General features: G+C 41.1%; 1 protein-coding gene across 1 annotated transcript in view; it reads left to right on the plus strand.

Moving 5' to 3' along the window:
• The first annotated feature begins 6572 nt into the window (after positions 1-6572).
• Positions 6573-23416, plus strand: part of MAP3K15 (mitogen-activated protein kinase kinase kinase 15) — an 85258-nt gene continuing 68414 nt past the window's right edge. The window contains exon 1 of the mRNA XM_086767464.1: positions 6573-6903. Within this exon, the coding sequence (XP_086623590.1) occupies positions 6573-6903 (331 nt within the window). The remainder of the gene's footprint in view (positions 6904-23416) is intronic.

Below are 23416 nucleotides of genomic sequence, written 5' to 3' on the forward strand. Positions count from 1 at the left end.
ACAAGGCAAGGGGAAACATAACATAAATTTTGAGATCCCAACGAAAGCAGTGTTGTCTGGAGAAAACGAGTTCATTAATGGATGGTAAGTTTCTCACTGGAGATTCAAGATGTTTGTGCTGTGATTACGCAGTTGTGCCTGGCATGTGTCACTGATCTCAGGGGAATGGAAAATTTTTAGTGCTCTGACCCAAAGCACTTGTTCACCTCAGAAACACAGCTCAGTAACCTGTGCTCGGGGAGCTCTAACACAAGAAGGACGCCACGTTACTGCAATGGCTACAGGCTTCAGTGTTGGACTTGGACTAATTGAGATATGTAAAAGTTAGTGAGGCTGATTCAAAGTGCTGATGCAGAGCTCCCAGATGTCACTTGTCACCAATGCACTAGCACCTCTCTCTCCAGCTGGGTGCAAGTCTGGGTTAAGCCAGTTCTCCCACTCGCATTTTCAGTCACCTTCCAGGTCCCCTGACTCAGGCCTCATGCTTCCTCAGCCTTCTGCTCTATAATTATAAACGGCAGCAATCTCAGACTCTAAAACTCTTCTTGTCTTGAATCTAACACCTTCCTGCTCTAGAAATGTTTGTTCTAGCACTCCTGTAACACACAGCAGAGGAGCTGCCCACCTAAGGGTGCAGCCCACCACCTCGGCCCATGTGAAGGTGCTGATGCTGCAGCTGAGGTAAGCTCGTTGCCTTCTGCAGGCTCTGGCTGGGGTCTCTGTGCAGGTTGGACTGAGATGTTGCTGTGCCCCTGTTAAACAGAAAATAAGCGGGATGCTCCACAAGTTGGTTTCATGCTGCAGTGGTGCGTGCACGCCATATGGAAATCTGCAGCTCGTTGGTCTTCTCATTTGGGAATGTAAGAACGAGTATCTGATGTTTGTCCTACATGCATGTGTGTGCCAAAGTAGTAACTTTATATTTTACTTCTTTGTTGCTGTGTGAATAGGTAAGAACACTCCAGAAAAATACTGAAATAATTCACAGTTTTCCAACTGGATTTAGACTTCTAAAGAAAAGAAGGCTATCAGATAGCAAAAAGGATTTCCTTTTTACACTGCTTCCGGAAATCTTACTGCTATCATCAGCCAAACATGCTTTTCTTCAAATATCAGCTGTTATTTGGAATTTCACAAATCAAAAAAAAAAAAAAAGAGGTAGATGCTTCTATTACAAAATCATTAGCAAAGCATGTACTGGTTCCTGGGAAAAGGTCAGGAATGGTCTGTACTTTCTAGGTGTCTTAGATTAGAACAGGAAGGGAGCTATTATTTAACTTGTTTTTCAGTGCAAAGTGCAGAAAGAAACTCTGCGGAACTTTGACATAAATGTGCTTTGACATAATGATGGGCTGAAGGTCTCACTTTTACAGCGTTATAAAACTTTTTGGGAATTATTCCTATCATGCTGGCAGACAGATGTCTGAAAAGAGACTGCACTTGAGTGACAATGTATCTGGCCATAAAACTTTCTAACTGCACAAGAGTGATGTGTTATTTGGCAGTGGCTTTAATAGCCTCGAGCATGTGACACTGCTCTAGCAAAGAATAAACGTAATAAAAGTTGACAAAGCAGAGAAGACGAAATATCTGGCATCGCACCTGTCCCACTGTGCAACCGGGAGAGCTTCAGGACCAGTTGTGAACTGATGCATGACAAGTATTACCTACATTCCAGTCCCATCACTAAAAGTACTGAGAACTGCACCTAGCCAAACCCAAATATTAAAATCAGACCCAATGCTAATCAGCTCACACTTAACAAAGCAAGGGCATCATGCAAGCAGAGAAAATAGGTGCCAGAGGTTTTGAGAACAGCTAATGTTGCTGTCTGTCTCACTAGGTGCCCTTAGCTGTGCTCCTTCCAATTATTGCCTGCTCCTCCCATGACTTTCCACACTGATAGTTCATGAATATGAATTACCTATTGATTAAAAAAAAAAACAAAAAAACAGAGAACAAAACAGCAGCCCCTATTTTGGACATTGGTAGACTTCTTTCTTCACATATTAAGGTAGCATTTAATAAATGTTGCAATTCCTTGGCTGCCTTAACAAGAAGGAAATGTGAGTGCAACTTACGGATTCTTACTGAAGCACTAGATTTTGAAGTTTTCATTAGTATCTATTATAAAAGTGAGTATCAACATAAGAGACGAGGGTTTTTTTATTTGTCACTTCAATGCAATTTTTGCCTCTTCAGGATGCCTTTACTTTTCACAGTCCCAACTGCTGATACCAAGATCATTGTGATTACAGTAAGCTTCCAGGCCTCGTGTATCCTCATGTATCTGGCATCTACAGCAATATAAAAAATCACCTAAAAGTGAATAAAAATGAATCACGTATTCTAGTCCTCTCCATTGTTTGTACAATATGTGTGCATAACCATCTTGTGTTCCCTGCCACAGCCACAATTTTTCTGGTCTTTCATTAATCGGTAGACAGAACAAGCCTGTTTAACTGGAATAAAAGTGAATACTCAGGTGGCCTTTATCAAGAATATTTATTCAGTGAGAAATAATTTGAGAAAGACTAAAAGCGACAATCTCGTCTTGTCTTAAAACAGTATGTAAGAACAATTGCAATGAAAACACTGAGCCGTGACACGTGAAGAAGTCAAAGATGCTTTGATCAAGCTAAAACCAGGAAAACTAATCAAGCTCAGTAAGAACATTTAATCTTCTGCCCGTGCAAACATTTTAAACCAGACCTCTTGAGGCTGCTTCTTATTCCTCAAGGAAATGTGTATTTCTCACCCCTAAGACCTGCTGAATTGGAGAGAGACCTAACACAGGGTGCAATCTATTAGGTTTAGGATCGGACAAGAGAAAATACTCGTATCAAGATGCTGTAGGACTGAAGACATCTAGGACTGATGTTGTTAAAGTATTAAAATCTAGTACTCAAATACTAAAAATCAGAATTATATAGACAGTCAGCTGAGGACTCCATCCTCCTAAGTTGAAAGTTTTATCTTTCCCTAGGTTTTCTTGAGTTTTTCTCTAGTGTTACTCATCTTAGTGGGGGTTCCGACATTTCAGGGTCTAAGGAAGATCTGCCTGGATTGGTTTTCTCCTCTCTGAAGTATAAACTTGAAGTTATTTGAAATCTGCTGAAAACTGCAGATAAGTTATTTTCTGTTTGACTAATTGATTAAAGATTTTGCTTCAGAGAACCTGAGTTAACTTCTGGTTCTAAGCTGCCTATTTGCTCCTCAGTTCCTGAACCGAGTGATGAAGGCAAAAAAAAAAAGAAGGACTCACTCCCCTTAGCCCAGTTATGTCTAGAGAAAAAAAAAAAAACCTGCTGCTTAGGGATGTGCAAAATGAAAAAAAAAAAAAGTGGTTTAAAGGACATCTATTTTCTTTGGAGTAATTGCTGTCTTTGTGAATTGCAGCAAACATATTGCTCCTGGTGTCTCAAGTGGTAATTAATATTCTGCCCTAAGTGGATTTGATAGGTGCAAAGCACTGCTTGAGAAAATTGTGGCGTCATCTTTACGTTACCGTGTAAGAGCAAATGTTGACTTCTTGAGTTTCTGCTTAGTTTTGTTAGGCTGGGTTCTGTGCAAGGGCAAAAGGCCTTGGAAAGGTGAATGAAAGCTGAATGTTCACTTCTGGCCTGGACCTCTGAATAGCAACACTGGGGGAAGAGCGGTTCCTTTTATAACCTCATTACTGGACCATGTTTCCAAAAGAGGAAAGAGTGTTGCATGACTTACCTTTTTCTTCTAGATATAACATTTTTTTTTTGTTTGCACAGAAACAGTTCAAATATCCGCAAACCTGAATCTCCCATTTGTTCTCATTCAGGTGACTTGCAAGATCTGAAGATACTGTTGCTCAGTGGAAATGTCAGGCATACCAGCACTGAACCACAGTTTCTGAGGACTCGGTTGCAGTATACAAAATGAAGCCTCTTCCTTCAAAAATGCTCCTTGTTTCTAGCTTAAAAAATAAAAGCAAACAAACTCTGAACAAATTGCACCAGGTTAAACTACTGAAAATGGATATTCAGGAAAAATGCCCAAGGAATAGTGAAGACAGTGTCTGGAAGATGAGTGAATATAATTAAGAAAAGATGAAAATATCCTTTTCCTAATTATATTCACATAAAACATCTACTAAGAGACTGTCACTCTGTTTCAAGACCAAGCGTCAGAACTCTCAGTGATTTAAAATGGTACCAAATGTTAAAAACTGCAAAATGAAACCCGAAGACGTGTTAGATCTACAACAAACTAGGTTTTGATAATCTCTAGAAGGCAGAAAAGGCTTATTTGTTATGTCTCAGTGGTATCCTGCTAAGCAATTCTAGCCTACATATTTGTTCTCAATTGACACTTCAACAACTTTCACGATTACAGAAAGCACCACACGATGCATCTGTTGTTCTGAACCTATTAAATTGCAATTTGTTTTTGCATGTCAGTTGCTGAAAGCCCAAGAATGTTCTTGAGTAAGATAATCCCAAATAATAACTTTGCCTATACTGTATTTTTCTTTTCAAGTTTCAATACCAGCCGTTCAACCAAACTTTCTTATAATGCAAAAAAATGCAAAGCAGGATTTGTATTGTGGAGGATCATAAATGTATGTGCTAGTGCTTTTTGTTGGTCAAAGGCTTCATGTACATACTGAGTATCTTCTAAATGCAGATTTAGGTTTTTTGTCCTACCAATCAGCTAATTGGTGCATCACTGCATCAAGGCTAATAGAGTTGTCATAGAAAAAAGCTTGCTTTTGCCTAAAGAGTAAAGCTGCTCGGAATGAGCGGGATCTCTGGTAGTCACAGTATATCATTCTTCCAGTCTCATGTACTCATGCTTTTGTCAAAAAAGCACACACATTCCCAACCTGTGGACCAAATGTAATAGTTTATTTGCCCCAAACTCTTCAAAACGAGAAACAGGTTTGCCTCTTAAGTTATTTCTCTGCATTCTGTCTAAAATCCTTATGAAGAACTAAGCACACATAAACGCTGCACAAAGCTACAGTATCCTTATGTTGGAGTGTTTCTCAAAAAACCTGGCTACTGCAACTCTTCTTACAGTCACCCAGACATGGTGCCAGACACCTAAAGAGGAAAATAGTGTGCTGTAAGATGTTGCTTTTCTTATATTATAGCACACAGTAAATATATAAACCTCGAACAGCCACAAGGAGCCACACTGCAGTAGGTGAAGGCGCCATTTGTTTAAAACCTCTTCCAGCACAGTGAGGGAAAAATGGGATGAAAAAGCTTTCCAGACAGGTTTACTACTTTGAATACAAATTTGCAGTTTCCCACTGTTCCTTCAATCACTGGTAGGCCATGGTCTCTGTGGAGTGTACTGGTATCCTTTTGACAGCTGGGGTACAAGGCCAAGATACGAAGTTATCCACACGTGGCCTGCAGAAGTCAGCAACTTGCCAAACCGCGATGCCAGGGCTGAGGCGGAGGTGGTCAGTTGAGCTAATGAAAAAAATATATTAGTAAATGAGATGCTCAAAATTAATTTTGTTCTTATAAAGAAGGCAGGAGTTGCCACAGAGTTTCTAGGAGCTGACTTTGCCATGATCATGAGAGATTTTAAAGAAAAGAAAGGGAATTGGAAGATGAACTATTATCCAAACTTCTGATACAGTTCTTCTATGGTTAAAGTGGTTCAAACAGTAAAAGAAAGAAGAATCACTCGGGGAAAAGCTACTCTACACCCCATCGAGGGAAGACAAAGTGGTGGCAGTTGCCTTGCTTGTGAAGGACCAGGGTGGCTCTAAGACGCCAAGAGCAGACAGAACCCTGGGTTACGAAGGGCGGCCCGGGAGGCGGCAGCCATGTCAGGGTGGCGGTGGCGGGAAGCCCAGACGAGGCCGAGGCGGCTCCTCGTGGCAGGCGGCGGCTCAACGGCTCCTAACTGCCGGGCGCGCGGAGTCAGGGGAGCGGGAAGGGCGCCGCAGGGCAGCCCGCGGGAAGGGGGAGAGTAACAGCCCTGCTCGCCTTAACCCAAACCCCTGTAACCCTCGGAGGAACCCGGGCGGGGCGTACAGTGCCACCGTTCAAAATAATGACAGCAGCAGCCGAGTGGCGGGCAGTGCGCAGGGGTACTGCTTTCACGGCGATGGGCGGGGAAGAGAAGTCATAAGCGAGGTGTGATCGCTCCGACGGTGTAGCCTCTCCCTCAGAACCGCGTTGATCGCGGGGCGAAAGGGGGAGTTTGTCCCGGGAAGGCACGGCGGGGCTGTCTGGCTGTGCTGCTGCGGGACACGGGAGCCGGGCTCCGGACCGTGCGGCTCTCCCGCGCTGTCCCGTCCGAAGAGGGCGGTGCAGAGCTCCACTTCGCTCCGCGCCGGCCGCCTTCACCTCGCCCCCGTGCCCGCCCGCCGGGGCGCGGTGCCGCTCAGCCGCGGAGGCGAGGGGTGAAGCGCGGGCGAAAGGGCCGAGCGGAGGGAGGGAGGGGGCCGAGCGGAGGGAGGGAGGGGGCCGGCTCACCCTTCGACCCCGGCGTTTACCCAACTGTTCGCGATGGGGCGCGGCTCTGCCTGAGCACCTGCCGGCGGCCACCGGCTCCCCCCAGCCCTCGACGGCGCTATGGAGAGCCCCGCGGGCGGCAGCGCGGCAGCGGAGCCGGCGGAGCCCGAGCTGCCGGCTGCTGGCCCGGCTGAGGCGACAGCGGGCGGCGGGGAGGCGGCGGAGGTCGGGGCGGCGGTGGGGGCGGCGGCCCCTCGGCCGCGCTGCCTGCGGGCCGTGTACGTGCTGAACGACTCGCCCAAGGGGGCCGGCGGGGCGCGGAGCCCCGACGCCGGGGCGCGGCAGTGCCTGCTGCGGGCTTGCGAGGCCGAGGGGGCCCAGCTCGGCACGATCAACTTCGGGGAGCTGGACTTCGGGGAGACGGCGGTGCTGGACGCCTTCTACGACGCGGGTGAGCGGGCTGGGCTGAGGCGGGGCCGCGGAGCGGGGGCTGAGGCTGGGTCTTGCCCGGTGCCACCCTCGCGGCTTGTGCGGGGTCACGGCCGGCCGAGCTGGGGAAGGGTCCATAAAGGTGGTGCCAGAGAGGCCACGGGGCAAATGTAAGACTGTGAGGGGGGTCTTGAGAAGGGGTGTGGAGACAGAGACATGAGAGAATGGCTGCGAGGGGAACCTCGTGCAAGGGGACCAAGAGCCCTGTCTTCAGGAGCATCCTGCACATGGAGGAGGAGGAGGCGTGAGGAAAAAATTCAAGCCCTGACACCAGCTCTTTCAGTCACCGCTGTGTGTTGCCCTATCAGGACTGGGGATCCTATGGTGCCAACTGAGCCTTAAGGAGTAGCAAAATTCTTGCTAGTGTGACTTGCTAAGAACCCTCTTCTAGCTCCCAGCCTGGTTGGGAGCTTAGAGCGAGACATAACATGAGGACAGGTCAGCCAGAAGCCTCTGAGCTGGCTTGACCAGATGGTTCCTGTTCTCTAACTCCAGACCTGGACAGTGAAATTGGCTTTCACATAGCTAAGCAATCCAGGATTGCTCTGGACAAGAGAGTGTAGAAACAGACCCTAAGGAAGGAGACTTGTGAGTGTTGTCCACCCTGTCCAGGCTCCAAATGTTGTCTAGTCTCTAATGGTTCAAAAGTGAGCTGCTGTCCCTTCTCTGCTCAAAAAACTGGCTGGTTGGGTGGTGTGGGAGAAAGTTGTGAGCTTTGTGAGCAGGCAGAGGAAGCCCCATAGTCAATAGATGTTGTTAAAACTAAGCAAGGTGAGTATGTGGACACATTACAGATGTGCATACTTTTTCTCATATCTGTATGAGCAGGCATTAGGAAACTCAGGGATTCACAGATTCTGAAGAGGGAAAGTACTGTTAAGTCCATGTTGGTGTCCATCTTTCGCAAGAATAACTTTGTTTTGATCATGAGATGTGTTAAAGAATACTTCTTAAAACTTTAGTCTTATTATAAATTCTCATATGATGATGAGTCCATTTCATGCCCTGATAAGTCATTCAAATATTGAGGAACCTTACACCCTTTGTTGTTGTTGTTTTTTAACTTCCCAGTCAGGGAATTTTGTTCTATCTCTGTTAGTAAGGTTGAAAAGTACAGAATAAATATATTCTTCGTGTGCCTTAGTACACAACCATGAACTAGTAATTGCTTTGTGTATCACATTTTTGTAGCCTTTCTGAAGGTAAGCGTGATAGTGTAATGATGGTCTCATCCCTGTGAGGTTATTTCTCTGTTTCTGCTAATAGTCATGTTAATGCAATTATACACACATCTGCTCTGCATTGTACTGAGAGCTTCAGACAGTTTTTAAAAATGTTTTATTGAGTTCCTGCATTCTAAAATGAGTGTCCCTTGTCTGGGAATATGGCCTACCTTTGCAGACTTTTGCATTCAAGTCATCATGTAGGGCCAAGATAATTTTATCAGTGATTAATACCACTTTGTAATAGTAAAGTGCCTTTTTACTGGATACTCCTGCAACACTCTTATGTCCAGGTTTAGTCAGGAATTACTTTATTTTTAGTGTCCTTTAAAAACTAATTGAATAGTCCTGAACTGGTAATTGTTCCAAAGGAAACTATTCAAAATAATCTTTGTGTGGATTTTTTTCCAGTACCCACATTTTTAGACGAGTTAGGGGGAGCAACTTTTTAATCGGTGTAATGTATTGCCTTTATTTGGCAAACTTTTTGGTCAAAGCATCCTTTAATAAGTTACCTGTATTAAGAGAAACTTGGGTATATTAGCATCAATCACCTTTATCAACCAGATCTGCAAGTTGCTAAAAAGCAGAGATTTGTTTTTCTGTATATACCTTTTTGAAAACCATGCTGAATGTGTTAGTAGTATTTTAGCATTAATTAATTTTCACAGATCCCACATTAGTGGCCGTTAACTGCAATGTTACCCTGAAAATGCAATGAAAAAAAATGCTATTGAGTATAAACAATCCTTTTAATGGAGTATTTCTTTTGTTCTTCTATTGCTTTAATATTTTCATAATATTATTAATTGTTCTTCTAGCATCAATATTTTTAATAGCTTTTTTTTTTTCTTGCACTGTTGCAGTTACTGACTTTTTTTAACTGAACATCTCTGTAGTTTCCTTTTTTTTTTTTTTTTTTTTTTTTTGAATAGCCAGACTGTACTGACATGTGCCCCATCCTTTGGAGTTTTCGTAGTTCCTATGCTATGTCTAAAACTGATGTTCAGAGAAGTCCTTAGTTAGAACCTTTAAACTTCTAAAATTTAAACTTTTGTAAGTTTATGCTGGCACCTTGAGATGAATTGTCTTTATCTTAGTACTTGCTGCTTCATTTCCTCCTGCTAAATTTCGTATTGGATTTTAATTACCATGGATTTTAAAGTGCTGCCTCTTTTTTTTTTTTTTCCAGTTCTCATTTTATATACAGTGATCTGTCATTGTTTCCTGAGAACTTTCATTACGCCTTTCTTGTTTTCTTGCTCCATGTTGTTAATTGGTGGGTTCTCCCTATCTCATTTTTTTTAACATATATCAAGCTGTTATCCAAAAATACTGTATCTGATAATTGTTCATTTACATGGAACGTTCTTAATCCACTACTCTGCAATTTCTTTAATCTTTGAAACATAAATCCTTTTTAATGTCTGTATTTTATAGATAAAATTAATTGTTGCCATTCCAGAATATGTGTCAGATTGGGACTGTTGGCATCTGTTCAGTCCTTAACGAATGACAGCATTAAGCATGAGTTTTAATATGAGCAATCCTATGCCTTACGATGAACTTTCTGTGTTAGGAAATTACTGTGTGTTTACTTTAAAAGGAAAAAAATCTAAAGAATTTTTATTACTGCTTGTGTAAGGTACTGAGCAGATATTTCCCATACTGAAGATACCTATATTTACTTTCTGTACACCATGGGCAGAACCTTTCGAAGCAGTTCCTCTTGCTCTGTTATCAGAACAGGAGTTCTCTAAAAGATACTTGCCTGTACCCATCTCTTGGTTTACTAGTTGGAACCTTAACTGGTAAGTAGCTACTAATTCTTAGAGTGAGCAGTGAGGTCCATCTCATTGTGAATAGTAAGGACAAGGTCTTTGTTAAAAGTGCTGTCCATTATCCCTTTTTCCCTACTCTGCCTGAAATTGTAGCTGTTTACTTAAAGTCATAAGGCACCCCCTTCGCAAGCAAGTTAATCTGTCTTATTTACTATGAATGTATAATGTGGTGACTCTTGGTATTGGTATCTTTGATGACAAAACCAGCAAACTTTAAGGACAGAGTGCAAAGGCAGATTTTCTAGTAGATGATTTTTCAGTAAGACCACTGAGAAGAGTGCTGTAAAACCACCTGTATTCTGTAATAAGAGTATGATGTTTCTTTTCTCCTTGAGTGCATTCAAGACTGACTTCCCACCATTTGAAATCTTTTCATGAATGGAAGTGTGACTTCATGCCTTATGTTAGTTATTGCAGACCAGCAGGTAGTGCAGAATGACCCTGGTCTTAAGAAATTACTAAACTTTCTAAGATGCTTTGCTAAAGGGGAACTACAGCACTTGTGAGAGTGAACTTACAACAAATTGTAAAATAAGAGCTTGATAACAGAAAGGTGAGATCTCTTTGCTCAGTCTGTGCTGGAAACAAGCCTGTCAACAGGGTAATTTATGTTATGCGTAAGTGGGTGGTGGTATTTACCTAATGGAGAAGCAACAAAGATGCCTGCGTATATTGACTGTATCTCTCTGGGAAGACAGAGAGGCAATACTTTCAGAATGAAAGCCACAGATACAAGGCATTAGAGTGAAGCTTTTTTTATTTTTTTATTTTTTTTATTTTTTTTTCAAATGAAAAGCAATTTTACACAGGAACAATGAGCTGACTTTAAAAAGTCTTCAGAATTATCCCATACAGAAAATCATTGTAGTGCATTCGTAAACAGCTTAAGGGATGTGGTGAAAAGGTGAGCATGTTTTGATTAGTGATGCTACAGATAGTGATTCAACCTCTTTGTGCTCTTACTGTAGCTGCAAAGGACCTTTCTGTTCTGAATGTACTAAGAAGGCAAACATGATGTCATAGTTAAATGTCTGACCTGTACCTATGGAAGGTTGATGCTATATATAGAGTGATGTAGCTTTTACTTGTCTACCTGAAACTTTCCTGAAGTGCTACAGTGTCAAGGAGTGGCCTCTACACTTGTATGAGTTTTGGATGTTTCCTTTTGGGGTCTGTGAAATCCTGTTTCTGTAGCTGGTCATCCTTTTATTTCATGAGGGATGTACAGTGATCTGTTTTGAGGCTTGGAATATTTCTTCGATCACTTGACCACAGCATTTAGAGATTAGTACAGTCACTGAAGTCAGCAAGATGAAAGTCAACAGAAAGGAATACAAGCTAGAAAGAGACTAGGAGTACTGAGGAATAAAGTTTGCCTGAGGAAAAAATGAGTATTCCTCTGACAATCCAGGAAACTATGTCAGATCATTTGTGAGTATTTTAAAGTCTGTTTCGGTTGTTTTGCTACATATGAACTTCTCTAACCAACATCCTGAATGATAAAGTAGCCCCAAAATGCATTGTCTGTTATCTCTTTCTGCAGCCCCATCTTCACTCGGAGCCAGTGTTAGACTTCAGAGGGGGCCCAGACAGAGACCGAAACATGGTTCTTCCTTTTGTGCCATACTTGAACCACTCTTAATGTAACCTTAATTTCTTGTCCCTGAAACTCTTTTTCTTCATGTTAGACCATGAAGGAGGAAGGAGGAAGTGTGTTCTGGATCCTAATTTTCAGGCTCTGGCAGCCACTGAAGGAATCATCGTTGCTTGTCCTGAAGCCCGCTGCCCTCTGAAGGCTGGTGTCCTGAATTCAGAATTGGCAGGGACCCTTCAGCTTCTTCAGCCCAAAGAGTAGTATGTCAGGGTACAGTAAGCATTTGTTGCTAGTTTAAGCTAATGTACAGCATGACAACTAGTGTAGCTGAGCTGGAAGCAAATGCTTCTCTTGCTGACTCTGCCACAGGGATTGTAATCTCTAACAGGAAGGCGAGAATGACAGCTGAGGGCAATAACTTATTAAATAAACTTTGACAAACCTTTCTGCTGCAATTTATCTTTGCCCCTCGGTGTGACAGCAAGCAATGGGGAAGGGGTTAAGGATTAGCTCTCTGATACTTACTTCAGCAGGCAGGGTTTGCTGGTTTTCTGAGGTGTAATTAGTATTTTTTCTTTCCTTTCTTTTCCCCTGCAACTGGCTCAACAGTTAGGTATGTATTTTCTTTAAATCATCTGAGGAGATGTATATACCGCAGAATACAGAAATGTGAAGAGAAGCAAACCAACCATCTTCAGAACGGGAAGGTGGTGGCTGAGAGGCTAAGACTAACTAGGTTGGATGTTGTGCTGCTTTAACACAACAGCAGAGCTATTAGGACCTGATGTTTTTATCTCTGCATGGTACTGCACATCTGGAGCGACTACAGGTGTCTCCAGAAAAGCTCTGCATCATTACATTGAACTAAATATTATTACAAGACCCTGTAATATGCCAGTATTGTAATCCTTTAATATTGAAGAGCATGAGGTGAGTTTTAAATTATAGTAACAAGCCTGATGCAATCCATTGAGTATATGTTACTGTGTTATGATACATCTCGGGTGCTATGACACCTGCATTACATTCAAGAGGTATATTTTGCTTTAATGATATTAGTTGGGGTCAATTTCCAACATGAAGTCTTCTTGCAGAAATGCTTATTTGTGTTCAGAGATTTGCATGCTTTTGCTCAATAGTGGAGAATATTTGCTAACTGTCACCTGTGAAAAATGTCTTTGTATCAATTTTGTTGCTTTTTCTGTGTATAACCTGAAAGGCTTCGCTTTGATTCAACTTGCATGTGTTCTGAGAAATAGCTCCTTTATTGTCAGTTGAACAAGCTTAGAAACATCCAAATAAATAACCAAACACTGGTTATGCAAATAAATAACCATAAATAGGTTGTGTGGAATTCATTAACTTTCCTTTGGTATATTGCCATGGGCCAAATGCGATATCAGAGCTGTATTCAGAGAATGATGACTATGTTAAAGCAAAATGAAGAAATATTCCTTGATTCTCTCATGGAGAGAGATTCTGTTTTAGTACTTCTCCTTTTGGAACTAACATCTCTTTTTAGTTGTGATGGGTCATATGGAAAGACATACCGATGATCCAAAACCTGTATGAATACTACCTTTTAGTGAAGCTTTGAATGAATTTGTTTGCATGTCTAAAAATCTGGTGCTAACCATGCAAATTTGGATTCCTTTAATTGTTCTAAGGTGAGAGTATGTACATGTGCATGCACTGTCTATCTGAAGTGACTCATTTCTGTGCTATGACTTTTGGATAAAGGAAAAAAAAAATACAAATTCAGTTATTTTTTTTCCTGTTCTCTCCTCTCCATGAAACTTACTTGCGTTAAAAAACCCAATAACATAACCAAAAAACAACCTAACCTACACTTTCCATTTTCTCTGCATGCCTTTCTCTCCTCCTGAGCTTAAACATTAAATCTGAGAAGGCTTTCTGGAATCTGACTGTGAACCCTGTGTCGCTGGGTTTTGTAGCTAGGAACACAGATGATTTCTAGGTGTTAAATCAGCTAAGAAGGAATCTTCTTCCTAATTATAATACAAATCATGTGTGTTTGTTTTAATTTACTCTGCAAGTAATGTTTTTTGCCATATGATTAAAAATCTTACTGATTCTTGATAAATAGACTTAGTTAGACAGAAGCTTTTACACCCCTTACAGCCATTACAAATGATTTAGAAAATTTGAACATTTAGGGTTATTCTGAAGAGATGAACGGCTGCATCTGTCTTGAGCTACCTTTGATCTGAAGTTCAATTATTGTCAAACTTATGGCCATTGAAAACACTGCAGCTAGGATGAGTTTTGTTTTTAAATATTGCTTAAATGTTTGGTTTTTTGGGGGGGGGGGGGAAGTGAAATGTTTCTGTAGGGTTTTCTGGAACTCTTTGTGTAAGTAAATGTTGTTCTGATTACTGGTAGGAGAAAAACAAAGTGCTGTCTATGCATGCCAGTCAGTGAATTCTCAAGGTTACAGTTTTCTTTCTTTTTTTTTTTTTTTTTTTTTTTTTTTTGTTTAAGTATCATATACAAACATGTTTTTTCAACATAGTTCCTAAGTTGCTCTGAAGGAATCTGCTGTGCCATTTGACTGTGAGATGTTGTCAGGCAGATCTCTGGTTCTACCTTGTTGCATTTCAAGTTGACTGTCAGTGTCAGAGAGCTCCAGAGAAGCAGCTGTACATGAGGCTGACAGACTTGAGTCACCCAGGATGGGCACACGTGGGAGCCTCGTTCCTGGGCACTCATCTCCTTTGCAGTGATTGCATGCATGTTCAGTCTTGCTGTGCTGTGTGTAGCATATTCTTCATAGGTTTAAGAATTGTTTCTCTAAGACCTGAGATCACAAAATTAAGTTTAAAAAAAGAAAAAGGAAATATTTGCTTATGTGGGTTAATTACAGTGCTTTAATTTCTATCCTCGCATAAAACAGAAAAATTATGATTGATATGTGGTAGCTCTTTTTGTGTTCTGCAGTCATGTCCTGCTTTTATCAGTGTAATCATACATTGCTTTTTTAATCATCAAATTACACTTGCATGTTAAGAAATGTCGATGTGCTCCCTAGTTAAAAAGTAACTAATGTTCCTGGTAGATGCTTGAGGCAAAGCTCTTCTGATGTGTACGGGCTAGGTGCAGGACTCGAGTGAAAACTCTAGATTTTTTGGCTTCCTCTATATTCTACTTGTAAGATGGCCTCAAGTTCAAACTCAGTGGCTGTCTGCACTGGCTGCAAACTTTCGTTGAATTGATACTTGGGGCATACTGCTACTTTGTGGCACATGAAGGAGCAGCCCCAGTGGTGATCGCTTGGCCTAGCTGCTCCCCCTTTTCATGCTGCAGTGAGGTTATGTGGCTGAAATTAGACAGTCAAGATAGATGTAGGGTCTTTCTTGGGAGGACTTCAATGTGATTTGCCACTTGCAGGTGCAATTTGTGAACGTGGTAGGCTCTGTTTGCCTTGCCCTTCAGCAGGGATGTGAATTGCTTTAGCCTCAGGCTACCTTTGAACAGCCGTGTGGGTGCCTGAGATTCAGCCAAGAGAGAGAGTGCACCTGTTGTTTTATCCTGCTCCCTGGCACAGGCTTGCTATAAACAGTGTACCTCTGGCCTCTGCTGAGGTCAGTGTGATTCAGCTGCCAGCTGATGGGCCAAACACGTCCCACAGTATGATTTCACCTAGGCTGTCTTCCTTCTCTCAAGAGTGCTTCAAATACCTTCACCTTTTCCTGGGAGGTTGGAGTGGCTAGAGAGGCATGCCAGGAGCAAAAGCTGCATCCCTGTAGTCTGCAAGGAGGAACCCAAACCTGGGACATGAATTCTGACACTTATTTGTGTCAGAAGCATTTGCTTCCTTCTGACACTGGATCACTGTGTCATGATAAACTGTGCTTGCTTTTTTTTTTTGTCTTTCGTAATACTCAGCCTGACAAGGTAAATGATTCTGTTGTGGTGTTCAAGGTGATAGAACTGAAACTTTTCAGATATTCTCTGGTAAAACTGCCAAGCATTTGCTTCCTTCTGACACTGGATCACTGTGTCATGATAAACTGTGCTTGCTTTTTTTTTTTTTGTCTTTCGTAATACTCAGCCTGACAAGGTAAATGATTCTGTTGTGGTGTTCAAGGTGATAGAACTGAAACTTTTCAGATATTCTCTGGTAAAACTGCCAAGCGTTTAAACTTTGGTCTAAGTCAGTAGTTCAACAACAGTTATGCCTTGGAGCTCAAAGCCAAAAGGGATTCACAACTTTAAAAAATGTACCCCAGCTTTTATTGCATTGAGTGTACATAATCTCAACCTTGGTAAGCATGACCTTTCATTGACTGAAGCGGGCTCTGATGACAGGCACAAATCCAAACCAGTAATAACACCGTTAAGACTATGTCCCTGGCCTTTTGCTGCTCTGGGGTGGTATAGCTGAATTCAGTATTGAGGGAAGTATGCTGGTTTATCATATCTGAACTTGTGCGCATATAGTTGTGTCTACTGTAGTATACACTGCTTTTGCTTAAATTATGTTTAAAAATTCCTCAGTATTTCTTTAAAGTAAGAAACAAAGGGTAGTTCTAAATAGAATCATATTGAAGTGCTTTTTAACGCCATTTCACTCAGTATAATCTTTTTTTTTTTTGTTTCACTTTGTATCAAGTTATGGAAGGAAATGTCTAGACTTTCTGCTATTTGTTTTTTTTCTGCTTAGGAAAACAGGCCTTCATACACAGAACTGTAGCTCAACCACTGATGGTCACTGGCCTCTCAACAATTTGAGAAATGCTGTTCACATAATACCTAAAGCTTTTGAAGTCTAAGCCCAAAACACATTAGTTCTGGAAGACAAACAAACAAGCTGCCATGTAAATCAGCATGATAATGAGCTTTCCCTGAAATTCTTCAGATTCCTACTAGTGTCAGCAGTGCTGTCTCTAAGTTGTGGTACTCCATTGCCTCCAAGCCAGCTGAAAATAGAATTGTAGATTCGTGTAACTGTGGAGAAAATAACAGGGGAGTTACTTTATTTACACTTGGGATAGTGACTTATTCCCTGCTTGATTGCTATCCCCTCTCCTCCCTGCCTTGAAATTTGTTACAAATATTTAGTAGCTAGCTCAGCATGAAGAAATGGTATTGAGTCAAGTGTCTCAGCCTTAGCAATCACAGAAAGGCCGCAGGTTTTGTCTAATGCAGAAAAACACCTGCCTGTAATAATTTCACTCAGGTGTGACAAGCTACATTAACTCTGCTGTTTCTGCCTTTCACTCACAGCAGTTGGAGAAAGGAAAAAGATTTTTTTTTTTTTAATTCTGCTAGTTTGTCTGTATGTTGAGGGAGGATATCTCTTCTTAGTTTTGCCTTTACTCTGAGAGTGACAAGATGAAACTGGAGTTGGGAATTTGTGAATTAAAACAGTACAAGGCTGTATTCTGACTGTGTTGCTTTGCAACAGTTCCAGACCAGTCATCTCTGCTGCTCTAATCTTATTAAAAAATAAAAATTTGCAGGGGAAAAGCTAATTATTACAATTACTGCTCAGCACTAGGCTTCCTTACTTAGCAGAGCTTCTGTGTGCACACTGCTGTTTAACAGAGCAACTGTCTGCTTTTATCATTATCATCTCTACCTTTTGTGAAACTGAGTTATTTGTTTCAGGTATTTTATTTGTAAATGAATTCTTGACATGCTTCAGTCTTTTTTTTTAAACCCAGTTTGAGAAAAGGACATGATTACCAGGCTCAAAGCCAGATGATGTGCCTGTTTCTACTAGTCTTGTTCATGGTCCTTAAGATAACTGAATAATTATGTGTTGCTGTCAGGTGGAGAAAGTATCCAAATCAGAATGAAAGGAAGTCTGAAAATGACTGAGATGCATTTTTTTTATTATTATTTTCATGTTAATTAAGTTTTGGAGTTGCTAAACTTACATTTTTGCTTATTATTATCACTACAGCAGAAAACTAGGTAAGTCTTTGTATCATTTTTGGAAAACCAGAAATTGCGTTGCAATCAAGGCACAAAAGAATGCTTGGGGGTTTTTTTTATTATTTTTTTTAATTATTTTTTTTACCCTTTAATGCCTCTTCACATTCCTTATTTTGCAGTAATGATTGCCTCTGAGAAGATATAATACAACTTCTGAGAAGAATAACAAGTGAATTTGGATATATTCAGAATTTAAGATCTTAAATCTAAACTTTCTTGCATGGTTCCACCATAACACATTCATAAGGTACAGATTAGCAATGTACTGCTGATCCTTTTCCTTCAATACGACTTCAAATTTGAGTTTCCACTTTATAGTCCCTGAAAGAGGTGGCAGTTGCTATTCTATCCTGTTGTCGTAGTTCAGCCCCGATCGGACCAGACTATGCAGTCTCTCTCTCACTCCCCCCACCTTCCGAGAGAACAGGGAGAGAAAATATAAGGAAAAACGGCTCGAGGTTTGAGATAAGGACAGGGAGAAATCCTTAAAGTTACCGTCACAGGCAAAACAGACTCGACTTGGGGAAAACTATTCATTTATTTCTAAAACTAGCAGGAGAATGAGACAGGGAACAAGATAACCTTCCCCCCACCCTTCCCTCTTCCCAGGCTTAACATTATCTCTACTACCTTCCCCTCCTGAGCGGCAATGGGGGTCGCGGTCAGTTCATCATACGTTGTTTCACGCTGCTGCTTCATGGTTGGTGGAAGAACTCCTCACATTCCTCCCCTGCTCCGTTGTGGGGTCCCACCCATACGCCACAGTCCTTCGTGGAACTGCTCCAGCGTGGGTCATCTCTTCCACGAGGTGCAGTCCCTTCAGAACAGCTGTCCCAGCCAGCCCTCCATGGGCCACAGCCGCCTTCAGGCATCCACCTCCCCCAGTATGGGGTCCTTCACAGGCTCCAAGTGGATCTCTGCTCCTCCGTGGACCTCCATGGGCTGCAGGGGGACAACCTGCTCCACCATGGTCGTCACCACAGGCTGCAGGGGAATCTTGGCCAGGAGCCGCATTACTCCTCCCCCTCCTTCTTCACTGACCTTGGCGTCTGCAGCCGTTCCTCACAACAGGCTGGTAGATGTCTCTCAGGATCTTTTTTTACATCTTATTCTCCTCTCCACTTCTTGCAGCTGGGCCGGGCCGAGTCGGGCCCAGTCGGCTGCCTGGCAAGAGGCCAGAGGGTGAGGCCTGCAAGGCCCATGAGGCCTGCGCCTCCCCCTCTGCACCTCTGCCCCCACTCAGCTTCTTCACATCTTCTCTTCTCCTTTTTTTTTTCTGTTTTCCCCTTCTTAAATACGTTATCGCAGAGGCGTTATCACGGGACATTCTGCTACCAATCGGCTCGGCCTTGGCCAGCAGTGGGTCCGCCCTAGGCCTGGCCAAGTCCCCTGAACAAAGGGGAGCGACTTCTAGCAGTTTCCTACAGAAGCTACCACCTTAGGCCCCCCCTACTAAACAAAACCACGACGCCTGTCTGTTTAATAAATCTGTGAGGCCTCAGATCTGACTATGGTAGTTGCTCAACCCTAACTTTGGCTTGTTTTTCATCAAAGCTAATAAAGCTTTTAGGATTCATAAAAACTGAATGCTGCAATAGGTCAAATAGATGCCTTCCTTCTTCTGGAGCATATGATGCTCTTCATGAAAGTGTTAACTGTTGTCATATTCCATGAACACTTTTAACAAATCCTTTGAAAAATATGCTGATTTAGTCTTGTCTTGGAAGCCTAATACTTGATTCTAGCTACTGAACAACAACCGAACTCTAGTTCCAAAGGACAAAGCAGTAAATGCCCACTTTCAACAGCATTTGACGTCATCTGATAGCCTGGGTGTCTCATAGTCATACTGCAGTCCAGAACACAGTAAAAAAAGATGGTTCTAACAGCGCGGAGGCAGCCTTTAGGCTGGCATGGCCACAGATGAGAACTGTGCTGTAAAAGCATAGACCCAGTTTTCTGGCTTGGTCCATAACTATATGGCAGTGTCAGAGCACTGACTCTGGGTATTCTCCAGCAGAATTCAGTGAATGTTACTAGTAGCATTCTTTCTTTGGAAGCAGCTTAACACAGGGAACTACTTTCTGGCATCTTTCCTGTCTTTGAGGTTGGTAATAAGATAATAATGAGATGTACTTGGCTACCAAACAAAATCCCAGTGATGCTGATTTTTTACATACACTCTGTCACAGTTAATACCATTGCTGTGATTATGAGACCTTAATCTTTGAAGGCTAGTTTAGTCAAGTGAAATCAGGCAATATCAGAACTGATGGAAAGATTCTGCTGATGTATGCTGAAGGTACACAGCCCATGGGCATCAGAGTGCCTCAGGGCTCTGTACAGTGTTTGGGTGACCTGATAACACAGATTTTCAAAACATTTTCTTAGAAACTGCTTGCGTCTGAAAACTTCACTGCAGTAATTAATTTTTTTTTTTAACCTTGTTGCATCTGAAACTGTGCTTGTAAAACCAGCATACAGGCTCTAGTGATAAAAAATTCAGTGTTCTCCCTGCTCCATGTTTCAAACCAGTTTAAAGTTGCAAACTAATTTTCAGAGTGACTAGTATAACAAACATTAGGGTTTTTTCACTGCTGGACTCTGATCTGTGAACTATAATACACTAATGGTGATCACAAGGGTGATACAAAGAAGTGGTTCTAGGGTGAATATGCATGAACTTGGGGTAAAGCAGTCTGTCATAGTATCATGGCTTCACACCCATCCTCTCTACAGAACATGCAATACACAGAATTCAGAGATCTTCAAAAGGGAAAAATCTGCTTAGTAGAAAAACTTGCACCTTAATAAAGATGCTCACTGCTTCTTGCAACTTGCAACCTTTTTTTTTTCTTTTTTCTTTTTTTTTTCCAGTTTTCTTTTTATTCTTCTTTGCTGATCATCCCCAAATCTGACTATGGCATTTCCCCAAAGTAAGAAGAAAAGGATGCTCCATCAAGAAGTGCAAGGGACTGCATGAATTTGTTTGTCCCTCTGTTTGGGACTTTGGACGATGAAAGTACTCATGGACTGCTGATTTGAACAGCAGTGTAAAAACTTCAGCTGTGGATTCAGCTATGTGATAAATAGAATGTTGCAAGAAATCAGCCTCAAAACAATACTTGTAGAGTTAAATTTACGGGGAAAAAGCTGATCTGTCTTGGACTTTATTAAAAAGAGAAAGAATACACTACTAACTTAAACTGAGATATTGTCAGCATCCATGCTGGGATTCGTCTTATGACGACTTTATATGTTTAAAGATTTTGAGGTGAACCATCCTATACTACACTTAATAAATGCTGAAGGCCATGTTTAAAGGCTTGTTGCAAAAACACGAATTCATGTGATTCATTGTGTCTAATGAATCAATTTGGAAGTACTAATATTCCTCTGACTCTAGAGAGATCCTGTGATGATTAGCTTTGGGTATCTTGCTTTTAGTTATAATCTTAGTTAAAGTAGGGAAATCTAGAATGGATCCACTATCATAACAAATAAGCTATGTTTATGCTTAATATTCCTTATGTACATGCTGGAAGTAATAATATATACTGTATTTGTAGGATAATTAAAGATTGAGTACATAATGTTTGTGACTTGCTTTGGAAAGACCAACTTCTACTGAAATTCTAGATTTTTTTGATCACTACTTAGTGCCTTAAAATAGATTATTTTTTTCTTATTTTTTACTGAATGTTGCCCATTTTTGAAATTAGTGTTCAGTGGTACATAAGGATTTTTTTTTTTCAGTAGCGCATGCAGTCTTTTAGGTTGGCATATAAAGCTTGTACTGTTTACAGGAAAGTTAAAAATAGCAAATTGAATCCACATCTGCCCAACCTCCAGAATACTAAATCAAGAACTCTGTATGTGTATGTGAGTACAAGTCTCTTGGCTCATGAAGGATATTGTAGCTTTATGTAAACTTTGTTTTCATTTGCACTTTAATAATACTGCCTTTCCTCAATTAATATTTTTCCTGTGCATAATTTGTTATACTTTTATGTGGGTCCTAAATGACAGTCTAGGAGTCTATCAGCATGCGGAGGAAATCTGTAACCTAGTTAAGAGGCAGGATATCTCAGTTCGGTACGTAGAAGTTCCCAGTGCTAGTGATGGAGATGTCTCTTGATGTTTTCTTTTTAAAAAAAAGATATTGAGGAAAAATAAGAGATTCACAGTAGGAAAGTCTTGTTTATCTTTGTATGCTGTTCTTAAATAAAAGAATAAAGATCTTAGCTTAACACAGACTTATGAACTGTAGTGTACTGAAATCCTTTTTCTTTTCATTGTAGTGCTTTTTCTTTTGATTACTTGTATTACCTTTTACATTTATTTGGGCAGAAGATAAAGCTCAGCATAATTTAATTTTTTAAAATATTTTGGTATATGTTGTTGGCCAGTGTGTGGTCTATTGGAGATATGCAGATTTGGCAGTTTTTTTCTGCTCCTCAGCCAAGGTATTCAATATTAAGTGATGTGTGACTCTCAAGTGTTTTAGTTTGGATAAATGTCTAGAAATTTGGAGCTTATCTAAACCTCCTTGGCCTAGAAATTTATTTGTCTGCAGTCAGGAAGAAGGGACAGCCTTTCTTGTTGAATTTTATACTCTTCTTAAATTCACTTATGCCAGATTATCCCATAAATGACTTTTTTTTTTTTTTATACTCCCTTTCATTGCCTTTTATGACTTAGTGTAGCAAGTGCAGAGGTGTAGAAGTTAAATAAAGTTCACTTTTCTCATTTTCCCCCCCAAACTACAGGCAAGGTTCAAATTAGGTTCAGGGTTGGGGTGTTTTTTTTTTTTTCTGTATGCTCTCTCAACTGGCTATCTCAGGTCTAGTAAACATTGCAGTGGAAATACTCTCATGTGACACTTGGCACACTGCTAGTGTGGCAGGCAAGTGTGAAGTGCCTGTTTTTAATTTACTCTGTTATTTCTTTTCCTCTTTGCTGTTAAGCAGGGCAGAGAAATGACAGATTCTGTAGAAATAGTAGGCTCTTTGGTTTGCAGAGAAGTTGTAGGAAGTAATGTTATCCTTAATGACCTGGCATAGGGAAAGTATGCACAATGTGAGACATCTACTCATTATGGCTGTCTAGCATCTGTGTCAAAATTTTTAATATACTAAGAGCATTATAAACAGGGAAAATTATTGAACCAGTATCTTTCTCAGGTCATTTGTGGTGGTTAAGTATTTTTGTAGTGTCCTGGATGTATAGATTGGGAAGCCTTTTTCAATTAGTGATAATGACTTTCAGAAAAAGTGAGAAGTGAGTGATTTCTGGAATCTTCATTTGCCTAATGTCTGTGAATAACAAAAAGGAAAACAAATGTAGATTATTTAAATACTCTTTGAGAATTTTGAATGCTGCTTTGTTAGTATTAGTTTGGGTATAAAGATTGAATGAGCATGTGGGAAGTGCAAATACCTGTCTTTTTTGAGGTAGGATTCAGGCATGCTGATTCCTCTGGAGATGCCTGTCTGTTTTGCAGATGAAAGACTACAGATGCTAAATCAGAGACTATTTGAGTTGTAACGCATGCAGAGGTACAACTGGAAGATAGTTAGATAGCTTAGGTAAAGTAATAGGAATTTTCTCTCTAAAGCCAATGAGTTTGCTACAAACTACCTTTAAGATGGCTCTGTTTTTCCAGCCACTTTTTGTGTTCCAGTGGAATATTTTGATCATTTTATTTCCCCCCCCCCTTAATAACTGTATAGTCATCAAGTCCATCTCTGAAATCTCAGTTTATGTGACTAGGCTAGAATCATGCAGCAGCTGTGGGACAGAAAGACGAAGGGATAGAATTCAGTTTTGCAGGCAAGCATTCAGCTGCTTAAGCCA

Source organism: Chlamydotis macqueenii, chromosome 1 (genome assembly GCF_036417535.1).
Source record: "Chlamydotis macqueenii isolate bChlMac1 chromosome 1, bChlMac1.mat, whole genome shotgun sequence".
NCBI lineage: Eukaryota > Metazoa > Chordata > Aves > Otidiformes > Otididae > Chlamydotis > Chlamydotis macqueenii.